The following is a 14,932-nucleotide window of genomic DNA, read 5'->3' as shown; positions in this document are numbered from 1 at the left end:
ATTTAATATACAATTTTGTTGTCATGTAAGCGTGTACTAGTCTCCAATTAAAACAAATATTTACACAACTAAAAGGTATACCTTGTTGTAAAGTACTCCCTCCGTCCCATTTTAACTGTCCTAATTTGATTTTTCAAGTCTTTCTTGTTTAATTTTGACCGACAATATTTTTGTTTGTGTTATATAATACTTGATGTAAAATATATGAATGGATTGGGTTTTAAATGTATTTTACATTGATATAATTTTCATCAAGTCCTATATAACACAAACAAAAATATTGTCTGTCAAAGTTAAACAAAAAAGACTTGAAAATTCAAATTATAACTCTTAAAATGGGACGGAGGGAGTAGTAATTTATTAAGATAAAACTATATGTATGATTATGCCATTATGGAGCGTAAAACAATTCGTGCCTAGCAATAGTACAATACCCACTAGAACTCTTTCTCTTGTCTTTCAACATGTAGTCAAATGATCTATCGCATGAACAAGACAAAACTTAGAAATTTACGAGCAATGTTACTAATGAAACTTCTGACATCTTATTATTAATATTATTATTTAACAAAGACAACACTCCGTTGTATAATAATACACTAGCAATGTAACCACGGAGACTCTTAGGTCTTAACATGGTAAATATAATCTCACTATAACGGAAAAGTAATTGTCTGCCTCTAGTTAACAAATGCATGCTTTTGTATCTCAATGAATCTAAATTGTTTTAAAATAAAATAAACAAAAGTTAATGGCAGACAAAGTTCTTTTTGCCATTGAGTTGGATTGCTACTAGCAACGGAGTGAAAGTTGATAGTGTCATTTGTTATGTTACCGACACGACTTATTATTGACCAATAAGTTATTAATTTTTTTGAACAACAAATTTGCTTTTATATAAAACTAGAGTTTTACCCGGCGCGTTGCGCCGGGCAGTTTCTGTCACGTTCGTTACAGTACCGAACCTTAAAAAAACAAAATCGACATTCGGTCAGTTTTGTTACCTTTGTTACGGTACCAGAACTAAAAAATACGGCGAGTCTACGCGAATTCGGGTAGTTTCAACATGTTTATTAAGGTATATGAACTAAAACCCAAAAAAAAAAAATACAAAACAACAAAATTGACATTCGGTCGATTTACTTTATGTTCATTATAGGTTGAAACTAAACCACGAAAACAAAACAAAAATCTTACCCTAATAAAGTGTCGTCAAGTGATCCAATGGTGTATGTAAGGCACCAATAACTCTTTTGTTATATATTAAAAAAAAACGCACACACAAATAACATAACTTTAAAAACAAAAAAAGAAACAAAAAAATTGTTCAAAGAAAGGTCAATACGTGGGGCTTGAACTTGCATAGTTACTTCAAATTTTCAAAGACTTAGCAAGATAATCAACACACCAAGATATGATAATTGGTTAACTATCAAAATAACTTATATAAACACATAACAAAGTGAATAAAATAATCAAAAAATATTTTGTGACACCAAACTTGTTATTTATACTATAGTAATAATAATTCCTCTAACCTTATATTTACATAATTTGAACCATTAAGTCATGTGTTATAGTTTTAAAATTGGATTTATGTATTTTAAAGTATTAAAAAAGCCATAATAAATAAACTAAAAAGAAAAAAAGTAATATATTCATTTGTCAGATTTGCAAAAAAATCATCACCACTAGATTTCCGTAATCCTGTTAACAGCCTTAGCCTGTGAGTGTCCTCTTATCACTAGTTCTACAGCTTGTGTTCTTCTTCAACACCAACTTCACACCACAAATTCTTTCTTCTGCTTCCACTCCATTCATCTTCAATGTTGTATTGACTTAATAACTGGTAAGCCCTGTTTCTTCAATTGCATGTAATAATAATAATAATAATCTTGAACTAAACCCTTCCAAGATTACTTTTCTTGATTCATTTCCACATGGGTTCTTGTTAAAAACTTGAAATTTGTGAATTTAAACCCAAAATCATCACTTTTCCCATCTGGGTTTTTGTTAAAATTGTGAAATTTATGAATTTAAACTCTAAATCACCACTTTTCCCATCTGGGTTTTGTTAAAAATGTGAAATTTATGAATTTAAACTCTAAATCACCACTTTTCCCATCTGGGTTTTGTTAAAAATGTGAAATTTATGAATTTAAACTCTAAATCACTACTTTTCCCATCTGGGTTTTGTTAAAAATGTGAAATTTTGTTAATATAAACTCAAATTTATAATCTTTTTGCTGTTTTACATTTAGGGTTATGTTGGAATCTTGAAATTGAATTTGGGATTTGAATAATCAGCAATAATGACATCTTCAATGATGTATGGAGCTGACAATCTTGCAATAATAAGAGGAAGAGTTGCTGCAAATGGGTTAGGCTTTAGTGGGTCAGAATTGAGTGGAAGAAAGTTTCCACTCAAAGTTAATTTGGCCTGCGGGAGTTCGGTTTCGAGAGGTAAAACCTTAATTGTACCAAAATGCAGTGTCTCTTTACCTAGGCCAGCATCACAGCCTAGGTTCATACAACATAAAAAAGAGGCATTTTGGTTCTATAGGTTTTTATCAATTGTGTATGATCATGTGATAAACCCGGGCCATTGGACCGAAGATATGAGAGACGAGGCGTTAGAGCCGGCTGATCTTTATAGCCGGCATATGACAGTGGTGGATGTTGGTGGGGGTACCGGGTTCACAACTTTGGGTATTGTGAAACATGTGGATGCTAAGAATGTTACGATTTTGGATCAGTCGCCACATCAGCTTGCGAAAGCGAAGAAAAAGGAACCGTTGAAAGAATGCAAGTTCATTGAGGGTGATGCTGAGGATCTTCCTTTTAGGACTGACTATGCAGATAGATATATATCTGCCGGAAGGTATATAAATATATATATTTTCTCAAGATTGATATTTTGTGTTAATTTTATTTGTTTCGTTCATATAAACTCAAATGTGGTTAACTTGTTATTGTGATAATTGGTTTACAAGTTTCGGTAAATTAGTTATGTATGAAGATGTTTGATGGATAAAGAAGTGGTCAATTAAAAAAATGGATCATTTTTGTATTAGTAACTTGTTTAGTTGTATTTAATAAACTAGTTATTTTTGAAATTTTTAAGATGGTCAAGGAAGTGGCCAATATTGTATCTTTTTAGTTTATTAGTTTTTTTTTTCTAATAAACTAAAGGATAAAATAACATGCTTAACATTTAGACACCATTCATATGCATGATTATCTTTCTCATTTCTTCATTTTTTTTTGTTTTAGACTATATTATTTATTAGGGTAGTTATATTCCAAACAAATACAGTCTGATTTAATGGGACCCGGTACAAGTCACATAAAAGGGGAGCCACAATTAAATAAAAACCGTATTTGATTATTTGAATTTAAGTGGCTTGAAGAATTAAAAAGTTATTCTTGGATCATTTTATTATGTATTTGCGCTTGCCAAAAAAGTTTACTTTTTTAAGAATCTTTGACGTACGGGTTATGTGCATATAATATTGCAGCATTGAGTACTGGCCCGACCCGCAACGAGGCATCAGAGAAGCATACAGGGTTCTAAAGATAGGAGGGAAGGCATGTATAATCGGGCCCGTATATCCAACATATTGGTTGTCTCGTTTCTTTGCGGACGTGTGGATGCTTTTTCCCAAAGAGGAAGAGTACATTGAGTGGTTTACAAAGGCTGGATTTGAAGATGTGAAGATTAAGAGAATTGGCCCGAAATGGTATCGTGGGGTCCGTCGCCATGGTTTGATCATGGGGTGCTCTGTTACTGGAGTCAAACCCGCATCAGGGGATTCGCCGTTGCAGGTAACGGGTTCTTACTAGTTGAGGTGGCAAAATAGATGGGTGGGGCAGACCGAGTAACGGGCTAAAACGGACCACTTGGGTTGACCCGTTTACATGTTTTGTCCAACTTTTTAACTGTACCCTTTGTTAAACCTAATTTAAGGTACTTTTATTCTCGTCTCACAAAACGTTAGTTCTTCACAAAAGTGCCATTTTATCAGTTAATTCTTTAAAATATTTTTACAATTTATCAGACACAATACATCTTGTTATGCGATAATCATAACTTTAAACACGAAGAAACACAATTTTTAACCTCATGTCATATTACAGCGTAAATATCTTATTTTACGATTTAATATCACATAATTTATTTCAAAACAGTAACACAATCAAACACCCATCTGGCCCTTAATTCGGTTCACATGCTATCCATTTTGTGGGCTTCTTGAGCTCTTTGCATATGCAAACTTAATAATCTTTTCTTACTAACATTCTGTTTCATCATCAGCTGGGCCCCAAAGAAGAAGACATTTCCAAACCAGTGAACCCGTTTGTGTTCCTTACGCGTTTTCTCTTGGGTGCGTTGGCTGGAGTCTACTACGTCCTGGTCCCTGTTTACATGTGGCTCAAGGACCAATTTGTTCCTAAAGGTCAGCCCATCTGAGGGATGGTCAAGTTACTTGTTTGTATCGGATGATGTTCAGTTTCAATGTTGTGTGAATGCATGTTAGGATTTTAGCTCTTTATTTTCTTTCCAACATTTGACCGTAAACTTTATGTTCATGAGCAATTTTTTTATATGGCAAATAGCTCTCATACATGTGTATTGATGAGGCTTGAATCCACACCCTTTGATTGATCGGACATGCTTAGTTTTGTTGGGCAAAATTGTTGCATGCTCGTTCCATGCCTTTTGTTGTGGGAGCTTGTATGACGAGTTGAACGCATGCGTCATTACATCGATGGAAGGCAAATAAGCCTGGCAAAAGAGTCTGGTCAAGTAACGGGCCAAAACTGATGCTGAGCAAAATGGAATAGAAGCCATTTTAATTAAGTGTTGATTTAGTTTTTGGTCAAAATGGAGTTTACTTGAAAAGAGTGTTTTAGAAAACACAAGTATTAAATGGTTCACCTGCTATATTTTTCTTGTGGCGGTGGTGGCGGTGATGGTGTTGGAGGTGGCGGTGGTGTTACGACGACAAAGTTGTAGGTGGTGTCACAGCGGTAGACTGGTAGTGATAATGATGGTGCAGTGGTGAGGGCGTTGGCAATATTGGTGTAGGTAGTGTCGCGATGGTGATTGAGGCGATGGATACAATGGTGGTGGTGGTGAAGTTGGAGTCGGTGGTCATGTGGAGGTGGTGGCGGTGATGGCGTTGGTGGTAGTGGTGTTGGCGATTACAAACAATGGACATGGGTGATGTTAGGCCAATTCTATTGAAGCATGATCAAAACTAAAATTCACCTATTGTGATCAAAATGATATAGGTGTATAATAGATAAAAACTCTTACTTTTCAAAGATTATAACATTTTTTGTTTTGTTTTTTTTAAACTAGAATTTTTTTTACTTCTTTCATTAAATAGAAACATAGATATTACATCAACATAGCAAGTAGGCGGGCAACAAGCTGCGCCGCCACCCCGTTTTGAATTGCAAACCCTAACCTGCTAAAGACATACCCCTGCCCCTTTTGAGTCGACACATTGCTATGCACAACCCGTTGGACCCTGGTTAGGAAACAGATAGCTTCCGATGCCAAGGAGCCAAAGGTATCAAAAGCCAGAGGGACAAAAACATGTTGGTTCTCTTCGCAAGCTTTAGCATGTTTCTTCACCTTCTTCGTTTCATCCCTTTTCATTGCTTGCCCAGCTACAAACCCATTATCCCTCAAACCAGCTAAGGGAGATACCCCTGTGAGGTCAACACAAGCGTGTTTTCCCTCGGCCCAACCAAAGACGAGCAAATCTGCCGGTCGTAGAGTGGATCTCCCTTTCGTGGGGTCTGTAAGGAAGTTTACGGGGGCTTCCTTTTTAGCTGATATTCCAGCTCGCCTTAAGATGTCCCAAAGAACGTCCCGCACCCAATCATGTCGGTATTTGAACCCAGGCATCTCCTTGCAATGTACCGCATGCTCTCCGAATTTATCCAGGCAAGCCTTACGGCAGATCGGACATGTTTCGTCTTCTGGATACATTGGGACCGTCAAATGGTACTTAAGAATGACCCTATACTCGACCGCAGACATGCTTTGGCCCAAGCCATCAATCGGGATAACGGTCAGAAAATCTTGGGCATGAGGACCTTGTAAGCATTCAATAACCGCCTTTGGCAATCCAAAAACTTCTCCCAGGCTCTGAGTGATTTTGCCAAAAAGGGCATTCGCCAAAGTTTTTTGAGGCTTTGGTGGGGCGGTGTCCTTATTAGAGAAACCGCCAATGTCAAAGTCTGGGATAGCGCCATTTAGGCGTTCCAGGGCCTGCACGTAGTCTGAGTCCAGGTCGACAACTCCGCTATTCCTTAAGATGTGATTCTGTAGCTTCCAAGACTGAGCCCTCGACGCTACAAAGGCGTAAACCCCAACATCATGAGCCGAAAGAAGGCCTAAACCCCCCAAGCGCATCGGTAAAGATGCAAGTCGCCACTGAAGATCACCAAAGAACGGGTCTCCACATACAACTATGTCTTCGATGGCTTCTCAAAGCCCCTTATCAAAACAGGATACCGCATCATCCATCATATGGGGGTGGCATGTTCGTAACCCAAAAAGCAACTTAGCAACTCCCATGCAAGACCTAAGCAGGAGGAGTTCGATCTGGGGATCCCTAAGGCAAGGTAAGAGTTTCATAAGATCAACCGCACGAGATGCTCTCCGCCTCGCCAACTCCTTAATAAAGTAGGGATCTCGACTAACAGCCCCTCCTAGGAGCTTTACCCCTCTCTCTGGTCTACCAATCCCACTAGGGAAAAGCCCATCTTTGACTTTCACCCCATTACACGCTGGCAAAAAACCTCGGTTTTCTTAATATTAAGATGCAGCCCCAATGATGGCCCTTCCGAGCTGATAATGTCTAGGGCTTTAGCGACTTCGTTGGCACCACCAATAATAGTCCCATCATCCAAGTACCAAGCATGAAATGAGAGGTTATAATCATTTTGTACCCGGAGAACAATGAAACAAAATATATTATAATATAGACAAATTCTCAGTGTCTCTCTTCTGATCACATTTGCTAACTTTGTCTCTCTTCTACATCCGTGCACAAAAGTTCTTGTTATAGATGCTCTTACACTACGTTGAATATGAAATGTGGAGCATGTTACCTTCAACTTGATTACTTCACTAAATTATTGTTACCAACATATTTAGTATCTTGAAATCAGGGTACTATATTACAATTACACTTTAAGCTTAAAGTAAATAAATATATATAATCATGTACTAAATATGAAATCACCATTATCTCACAAAGAAATATTGTTCGTAACAATAGCCAGTTATCTTCTCACACGTTACAAGGAGAAACAAATTTCAACGTCGCAGTTACGACCACAGCTCAACCGCTTTCACCTTTCTTCTTTGCATTCCCCGTCTACCATCTTTAAATTGATAGTACCCTAAAATATCCAACGATAACTCCTCATCTCCTGCTTCAAGGTGGGCATGCACTGCCATCGCCTATGGATGCCTTCTTTCTTGACCACCACATCAGTCGATGTTCTCTACCCCGATTCCGACTACATAGTATCGATAGTATGTTAAAGCTATTAACTTCATAAGTTATTGTTGAATTGACGTGTGACTATAAGAATATAGGTTTTGTTATTAAAATGCAGGATTTAGTATGAGTTATAGTTTTACTGAAATAAAATAATTATTTTGAAATTAGTAATAATTAAATCATGGGTAGTCATTAGTTACAATAGTTATAATTTTTTTTCATAACTTTTTTGTAAATTAAATATTTTTTAAAACTAATAATTTTATTTTAAATAATAATTATTGTACATAAAAAGCAACTTAAAGTGAAAATAGTGTGATAACTATACTCTATATAATTGTCTATCAAAAAATCTTAGATATCATTTTCTAGTTGCTCCCCCCTCCATCAAGCTCTAGTTGCTCCCTCCTCCATCAAGCCACCATGTTAGTTCAATTCTAAATGGTGAGCTCTCATTCATTTGACCTGGTTTAGACTCGTTTAAGTTATAAATCTCTCGGGTCATGAGTTTCATCAAACCCGGATAACCCTTAAATGGATTATAACATCTCAATTAAGTTAAAGAATATAAGCAGATAATGGGTCTTACCAAACCATAATTTAATTTCTCATTTATTTGTGAAACTCCACTCATCATGAAACCATAATTTAATTTCTCTCCTCTACATATTCTCCGTTGCTGGTCTATCTTCTCAATCACCGGTTAAGTTCCATTACCATCCACCATCGTCAACCTCCCTTCTAATGCAACAACCACCACCGTCACCTACATCAACTGCCTCTTGTTTGTTGGATTCCTCTTGAATCGCCATTATGAACGGTTCATGAACATAAACAAACGTAAACGAATATAACTGAACAAAGGTAAACGAACACAAATAAACAAAACGAATATAAATGAACACACTTAAAGAAACACAAACATACAATATAAAACATTAAGTAGATGATTCATTCAATGTTTCATCTAAAAATAAACATAACCAAACATAAATATATCAAAATAAGTTCAAGTATAATACAATTTTCCTTGTTGGAAGTAATTCCAGACTCCAAGTCACAAGTTGGTGAACTTGAAGGACCAATGTTGACAAGCGGGTCATAGTTGGTTATGTTTTCTAATTACGTTAGATTTCCTACTTGTATTGTAATTATAATTGGTAATGTCTTGGCTAGCAAGTTATGTTAGTCTATATAAACCAAGTTATGGTTAGACATTAGAGATTGTGAAGTTGGTGCAACCGAGTTAGGGTTCATCAAGAGCCAAATCGAGTTAGGGTTTGAGAGTTGTAATCGGTTTTTTGAGTTAGATTTTCTGATTAATATAAACAATAGTTATTCGTTTAGTTCGTGTTTGATTATCGATTTGGGACTTGATTCCTTACAATAAATTAAATTAAAATAAAAAAAAGTATATTAACATTATTAGAAACGACAAATATATATAAAAAAATCTCATAATACGAGGGCTAAAAGCTACTGTCCTACATTTTGTGCACCGTAACAACTAATTTAGAATTTTAACAACTTTTTATTTAATGAATAACAAAAATAAATATTTTAATAATCTTTATATCAAGTAAATGGCAATATATCTAAGATTCCATTGATTTCTTAGCCTATAACATGCCATGGATCCATCCACATGTTATAGGCTTTGGTTTCTCCGTTCTCATCAAATGCAAACAAGTGAACAACTCATAACCCAATAAACATATCTCCTATCGCCTTTTCATGCTATTCCAAAGTCAACCTTTAACCTTACATGTTTTTTTTTTTGGAATCTAACTTTTAGTGAACTGTTTGTTAAAAAGTTCGTTTACGCTTGTTTATGTAATAAACAAACAAACTTGAACAAAATTTTGGTTTATTTAGTTAAACGATCGAACATGAACACATGTTCCCTTCGTTAATTATATTCCCAAATGTTTGTTCGTTCAAATCCATTTGTTCATTAACGTTCATGAATGTTCATTGGTTTACTCTTATTTGACTTCGTTTATTCAAGTTATTTACGCTCTTTATAGTTTAGTCTAGTTTTATAAAATTAAAATATCACCATTACAATTTGGTCTAGTTTTATCAATATCTAGCCAAGAGAAAAATGTTCATGTTTACTTTTAAATGGTATTCACTTAGTAATGTTTGTTTAAGTTCATGAATCATTCGTTAATTTATACAATTAACGAATGAACACGAACATTCATTTTCTTCACGAATAAACACAAACAAACAAACATGAATATGATTCGTTCACGTTCATTCGGTCCGTTTACAGGCATATCAACATATAAAAAACAAAACATAAGAAGTACTTTGGTAAATCAACCTTTCCCATACTACATTATATACATATATAAGCCAATATTCAAAATGCCAATGATGTCATTCCAATTATTTACTAACATTCAAAAAACATGTCCTTCGACATTCCTGCAAACCTCTTCCCAGACAATGCAACCCCAGAATGGATGAACAAAGGCGATAACGCATGGCAGCTGACCGCGGGCACAATGGTGGGCCTTCAAAGTGTCCCAGGGCTAGTCATATTATACGGCAGCATTGTTAAAAAGAAATGGGCCGTGAACTCGTGTTTCATGGCCCTTTTCGCCTTTGCTGCTGTCCTGGTGTGTTGGGTTGGTTGGGGCTATCAAATGTCCTTCGGGTCTGAACAACTTGTACCATTTGTTGGAAGACCGGGTTTGGCATCGCTACGTGCTAGTTATCTAGTTGAAAAAGCATTTGCTGGAAAGTTCCCTAATGCAACTATGATATATTTTCAGTTTGTGTTTGCCGCGATCACTTTGATCTTGATTGCGGGTGCGTTGCTTGGGCGGATGAATTTCTACGCGTGGATGGTGTTTGTGCCGATTTGGTTAACGTGTTCGTACACGGTTGGAGCGTATAGTATATGGTGTCCAGATGGTTGGTTAGCAAAAATGGGTATAATCGATTATTCGGGTGGTTATGTTATTCATCTATCTTCTGGAGTTGCTGGTCTAACCGCGGCTTATTGGGTGATTCAATTAATTTTGTCTTTGAATTTTAATTTATCGGTTTTGGTTATGATTAGAGCCTTAGAGGTGATAATTTCGACCCATTTTTGGTGATGTAGGTGGGACCGAGGGACGAAAAAGACCGGGAGAGGTTTCCACCTAATAACATCTTGTTGATGCTTTTAGGGGCAGGTTTATTGTGGATGGGATGGACCGGGTTCAATGGGGGCGATCCTTATATGGCGAGCCGGGATGCTTCACTTGCGGTACTTAACACACATGTGTGTGCGGCGATGAGCTTGTTAACATGGCTCATGCTTGATATCATGTTCTTTGTAAAACCGTCGGTTATTGGTGCTACACAAGGCATGATCACCGGTTTAGTATGCATTACCCCAGCCGCGGGTAAACTTTTTTCTTTCCTTTACGATGAAAATTTTTGTATTATTGCAGGTTTTATGAGAAAAGGAAAGAGAAAAAAACGTAAGCTTTCTGTTAATGCAAGGAGCGAATTCAATGCACTGAATTCGCTCTCTATGCAAGATAAATACCTACTATTACCAAGGTTTCAAAAAACCTTTTAACTTTAAAATAAATGAACAAATTAATAAATAAATTCTGCATATACAGATAAAGAGAAAAGATATAATACAATAATTGCTTAACGTACATTATGTACAAAAATACTTATATTTCATGAAATCGATCCATGAAATCACATCACAATATCTCGAAATCGTTAATACATATCTAGTTAATCATTGGTTCATCGAAATAAACAGTTTTGGATCGTTAATCGATCAATCTTTTACTTTTCTTCACGAAAACCGCTTTTGAGCGTTTTAGGTTTTTGGCTGAGCGTTTTAGCTTTTTGGCTGAGCGTTTTGGTTTTTGGTTGAACGTTTTAGTATTTTTGCCTTTGAGCGCTTTTGTTTTTGTCTTTGAGCGTTTCGCGTACCTATCATACGTTAAGCAATTATTGTACAATAACCTCACTCTACAGATAAATATAAAGGATTTAAATTATTTAAAACAAAAGTTTATATAATTGAACAGGAGTTGTGCAAAGTTGGGCAGCAATGATAATGGGAATATTATCCGGTAGCATACCATGGTTCACAATGATGGTGGTACACAAGCAAGTGACACTACTAAAAAAAATCGACGACACAATGGCGGTCTTCCACACTCACGCCGTGGCAGGGTCACTAGGCGGTGTTCTAACAGGTTTATTCGCCGAGCCAAGGCTAAATCGTATTTTCTTTGACTTGACGGACGGGTGGCAACATTACATAGGTCTTGCATATGGTTTAAAAACAGGTCGTGTTCAGGCTGGGTTGCGCCAAATGGGCGTCCAATTGCTAGGAATATTATTTGTTGTGGTGTGGAACATTGTGATTACAAGTGTGATTTGTGTTGCAATTGGACTTGTGATCCCACTTAGATTGAGTGAAGAGGTGTTGCAATTTGGAGATGAAGAAGTGCATGGGGAGAGTGCATATGCATTGTGGGGTGATGGGGAGAAACTTATCGAGACGTCGAAGCTTCAATCGGGTCACGGGTTTGATGAGTTTTCGGTAAAGGAAGGAAGTAATTTTCGGTAACTTTTCTCTATATTGTTGTAATAATAATGTATACGTATCATAATGAAAGTTCAAAGTTGTATGAACTATGATGCGTTTAAGGCGTTCCATAAAGTATACACATCATAATGTATCATAATGAAAGTTCAAAGGTAGTGGTTGCTAGAATATAAAGTTGTTTTAAGGACTTGTGCATATATAATATGAAGTTATGAACTAGTTGATCGAGTCAAAATTTTCATGATATGCTGGTTACAAAATGAGGCAAACAAGATAAAATTGATGAATATGCTGGGTTTTCTATATACCTAATCTCTTGTTTCTTTTGATTTCCGAAGATCAACAACTTTCTATTTTTACCGGTATTTCTGAATCGACTAACTTTTTAATTTTAGATGTATCGCAAACATTCTTGTAAATCGTTTTCTTAGTTTTTACATATAATCACAATAATCCAACATGTTTTATTTGTAAATCTTCCATAGAAATGTAGTTAACAATTTATGACAAATTATACTATTTAGTTTATAAATAAGTTCCGATTTGTTACTTCATATCATATCATGCCTTTGTCGATGCAGCTTGTATCATGCTTACGTTTCACATTACCTGCATGATACATACATGTGTATGTAGATAAATACATATATGTAAACAAACATGTAAGTGAATTCTCCAAAGTTTTTTTTAAATAAGGTGACGCATTCATAAATTACTTACATAGCTTGTAACATGGTTGCTTAAAAGCAGGATCATCTTGTAGCGGCGGAGGATCTTCACCGAATATATACTCACAACTCATATCCTCAAAATCTACAACTCAATTTGAGTATACTTGGTTACATTTATTTGTTATGACTTATGAGTGAAGGGTTCATATTATGAAATGATTTCAAGATGTCTTAATTGGTACTATGATAATTATCTTTGTGTAGACTTACTTGGAACCATGTTCATTGGCATGCCAAATGTGTTCTTCATGAACTCTTGTATTGGTGCCTTGCAGAGATTCATACATATCCCCGCACAATTACTCATCTCTAGAAACCTGACTTAAACACGAATGTCGGTAAAATGTTATATGGCGTATGCTAGGGCCTTAAACATGTATTCTAAGTGCCTTAAACATGTATATGCTAGGGCCTTAAACATGTGATACAAAGACGTCAAAACAAGTTGCACGAGAGTACTATGTGTGAACTTTCAGTGTTGTTTGAAGTTATGTCTATTAGTCCATGGCTTTTTACAAATTTTGATTATTCAAGAGTTTATAAAATCACATTGAAAGATTTTAAAAACTAAAGTCGTTACCTGCATTTCTTTATATAGACAACATTCTTCTCTTTAACTCCTTCAAACTCCGATTCTTTAACCTTTAGTTAAAAAAAGAAAATTAGATTTAAATAATCATAACTATGGACTATTGGCACATAACAGCTCCACCATCGCCGACAACCACCACGTGAACGTGGTGTAAAATGGGACCGTTAGCAGTCAACCTGTTGTTGGAATTGTTATTTGTCAATCGTCCATAGTTGAGATTATTTAAATCTAATTTTTCTTAGAAACTAAAAAGTTAGTAAACATCGGATCTAAGATAAGCGTGACAGAGGTGAGCTACATAGGTGGTGTGTCCGGTTCAACCGACGAATATGTTTGTTATTTTAAATAACTTAAGTGCCATTTTCATCGTTTGATATGTTTTTTTCCGTCTAACTTTGATTTAAATTAGATGTCTTATTTAAGTGAGGCTTTAAAGACCTAACTAAGTTTACTCTCCCTATAATGGGTCTTGAAGAAGACGAGTAAAGTAAAACTATAAAGTCCGCGACCTTCTACTACTGGAAAAAAACTGAGTAAACTTGATCGTTTTTTGCTTTCGGCTGACTTAATTTCTAGGCCTTCAAACTTGGAAGCAATTGCGCTTGATTTATCGATTGCAAATCATCGTCCGATTCTTCTTCGTCAAAGTAAATTGAATTTTGGCCCGATTCCTTTTAAGTTTTTTAATTCCAGGATGGAGAAGGATGGATTTTAAAAGTTGGTTATAGAAGATTGGAAAGTTAAGCTTGTGGTGCGTTCTTCTAATGTTTTTTAAAGAGAAACTAAAAAAATTGAAAGTGGCTATTAGAGGATGGGATGTTGATCAAGCGAAGAAAGAAGAGGCAATTTTAGTGAACCTGTCTAATCGACTTGCTGATTTAGATAAATTGGTGGATATGGGGGCAAGTTCGGAGGAGCTAAATAATGAAAGGCGAAGTATTTTGAAAGAAAAAAGAAAAATAGAACATGATAAAATGTTAGAGGAGAGTCAAAAGGCTAAGGTAAAATGGTGCGTGGAGGCGGATGAAAATTCAAAGTTTTTTCACGGCATCAAAAATCAAAAGAGAAGACAACTATCGATTTGTGGTATAAAAAAAGATGGGTGTGGATTGACAAACCGGAAGATATAAAAGAAGTTTTCAAAGATTATTACATGAAAAAATTTAAACGTGTGGACGTGGTCAACATTAATTCTAGAAGTCAATTTTTTAAATCTTTATCGGAGGAAGAGTCGAGATATTTGGAAACAGAGTTTACAGTTGAAGAAATAAGTGGTCGTGTGGTAGTCAAAAATCTTCGGGTCCAGATGGTTTTTCTTTCGATTTATTAAACGGTTCTGGGAACTTATTAAAGATGACGTCTGCAAGTTTGTTTCAGATTTTTTTCTGACAAGTAACATTCCTATCGGATGCAACTCTTCTTTTATCACCTTGATTCCCAAGTTGGCAAGTCCTTTGGTTGTGGAGGATTTCAGACCAATTAGTTTGATAAATTTACAATA

At 35.7% G+C, this 14,932-nt stretch overlaps 2 protein-coding genes across 2 annotated transcripts; both read left to right on the top strand.

Moving 5' to 3' along the window:
* Window positions 1-1,681: 1,681 nt before the first annotated feature.
* Window positions 1,682-4,654, top strand: LOC143532335 (2-methyl-6-phytyl-1,4-hydroquinone methyltransferase, chloroplastic-like). The gene is made up of 4 exons (XM_077027416.1): window positions 1,682-1,849; window positions 2,262-2,881; window positions 3,519-3,825; window positions 4,316-4,654. Exons 2-4 carry the CDS (start codon window positions 2,313-2,315, stop codon window positions 4,469-4,471), a joined length of 1,032 nt encoding a protein of 343 aa, XP_076883531.1. The 5' UTR covers window positions 1,682-1,849; window positions 2,262-2,312; the 3' UTR covers window positions 4,472-4,654.
* A 5,138-nt stretch (window positions 4,655-9,792) lies between these two features.
* LOC143532316 (ammonium transporter 2 member 5-like) lies at window positions 9,793-12,147 on the top strand. The gene is made up of 3 exons (XM_077027401.1): window positions 9,793-10,546; window positions 10,645-10,930; window positions 11,582-12,147. The coding sequence occupies exons 1-3, from the start codon at window positions 9,947-9,949 to the stop codon at window positions 12,127-12,129; spliced, it is 1,434 nt and encodes a 477-aa protein (XP_076883516.1). The 5' UTR covers window positions 9,793-9,946; the 3' UTR covers window positions 12,130-12,147.
* Window positions 12,148-14,932: the final 2,785 nt, after the last annotated feature.

This window comes from Bidens hawaiensis, unplaced genomic scaffold, assembly GCF_021521415.1.
Source record: "Bidens hawaiensis isolate Kalapana, Puna unplaced genomic scaffold, B.hawaiensis_p1.1 tig00009443_1, whole genome shotgun sequence".
Lineage (NCBI taxonomy): Eukaryota > Viridiplantae > Streptophyta > Magnoliopsida > Asterales > Asteraceae > Bidens > Bidens hawaiensis.
The sequence above is the reverse complement of the archived record's forward strand: the minus strand, read 5'-3'. Positions and strand labels throughout refer to the sequence as shown.

Coding starts and splice junctions, on each gene's coding strand:
- LOC143532316 (XM_077027401.1), top strand. CDS start 9,947: ATGTCCTTCGACATTCCTGCAAACCTCTTCCCAGACAATGCAACCCCA. Junction 10,547..10,644: donor GTCTAACCGCGGCTTATTGG/GTGATTCAATTA, acceptor TTGGTGATGTAG/GTGGGACCGAGGGACGAAAA. Junction 10,931..11,581: donor ATGCATTACCCCAGCCGCGG/GTAAACTTTTTT, acceptor ATAATTGAACAG/GAGTTGTGCAAAGTTGGGCA.
- LOC143532335 (XM_077027416.1), top strand. CDS start 2,313: ATGACATCTTCAATGATGTATGGAGCTGACAATCTTGCAATAATAAGA. Junction 2,882..3,518: donor AGATATATATCTGCCGGAAG/GTATATAAATAT, acceptor ATAATATTGCAG/CATTGAGTACTGGCCCGACC. Junction 3,826..4,315: donor CAGGGGATTCGCCGTTGCAG/GTAACGGGTTCT, acceptor TTTCATCATCAG/CTGGGCCCCAAAGAAGAAGA.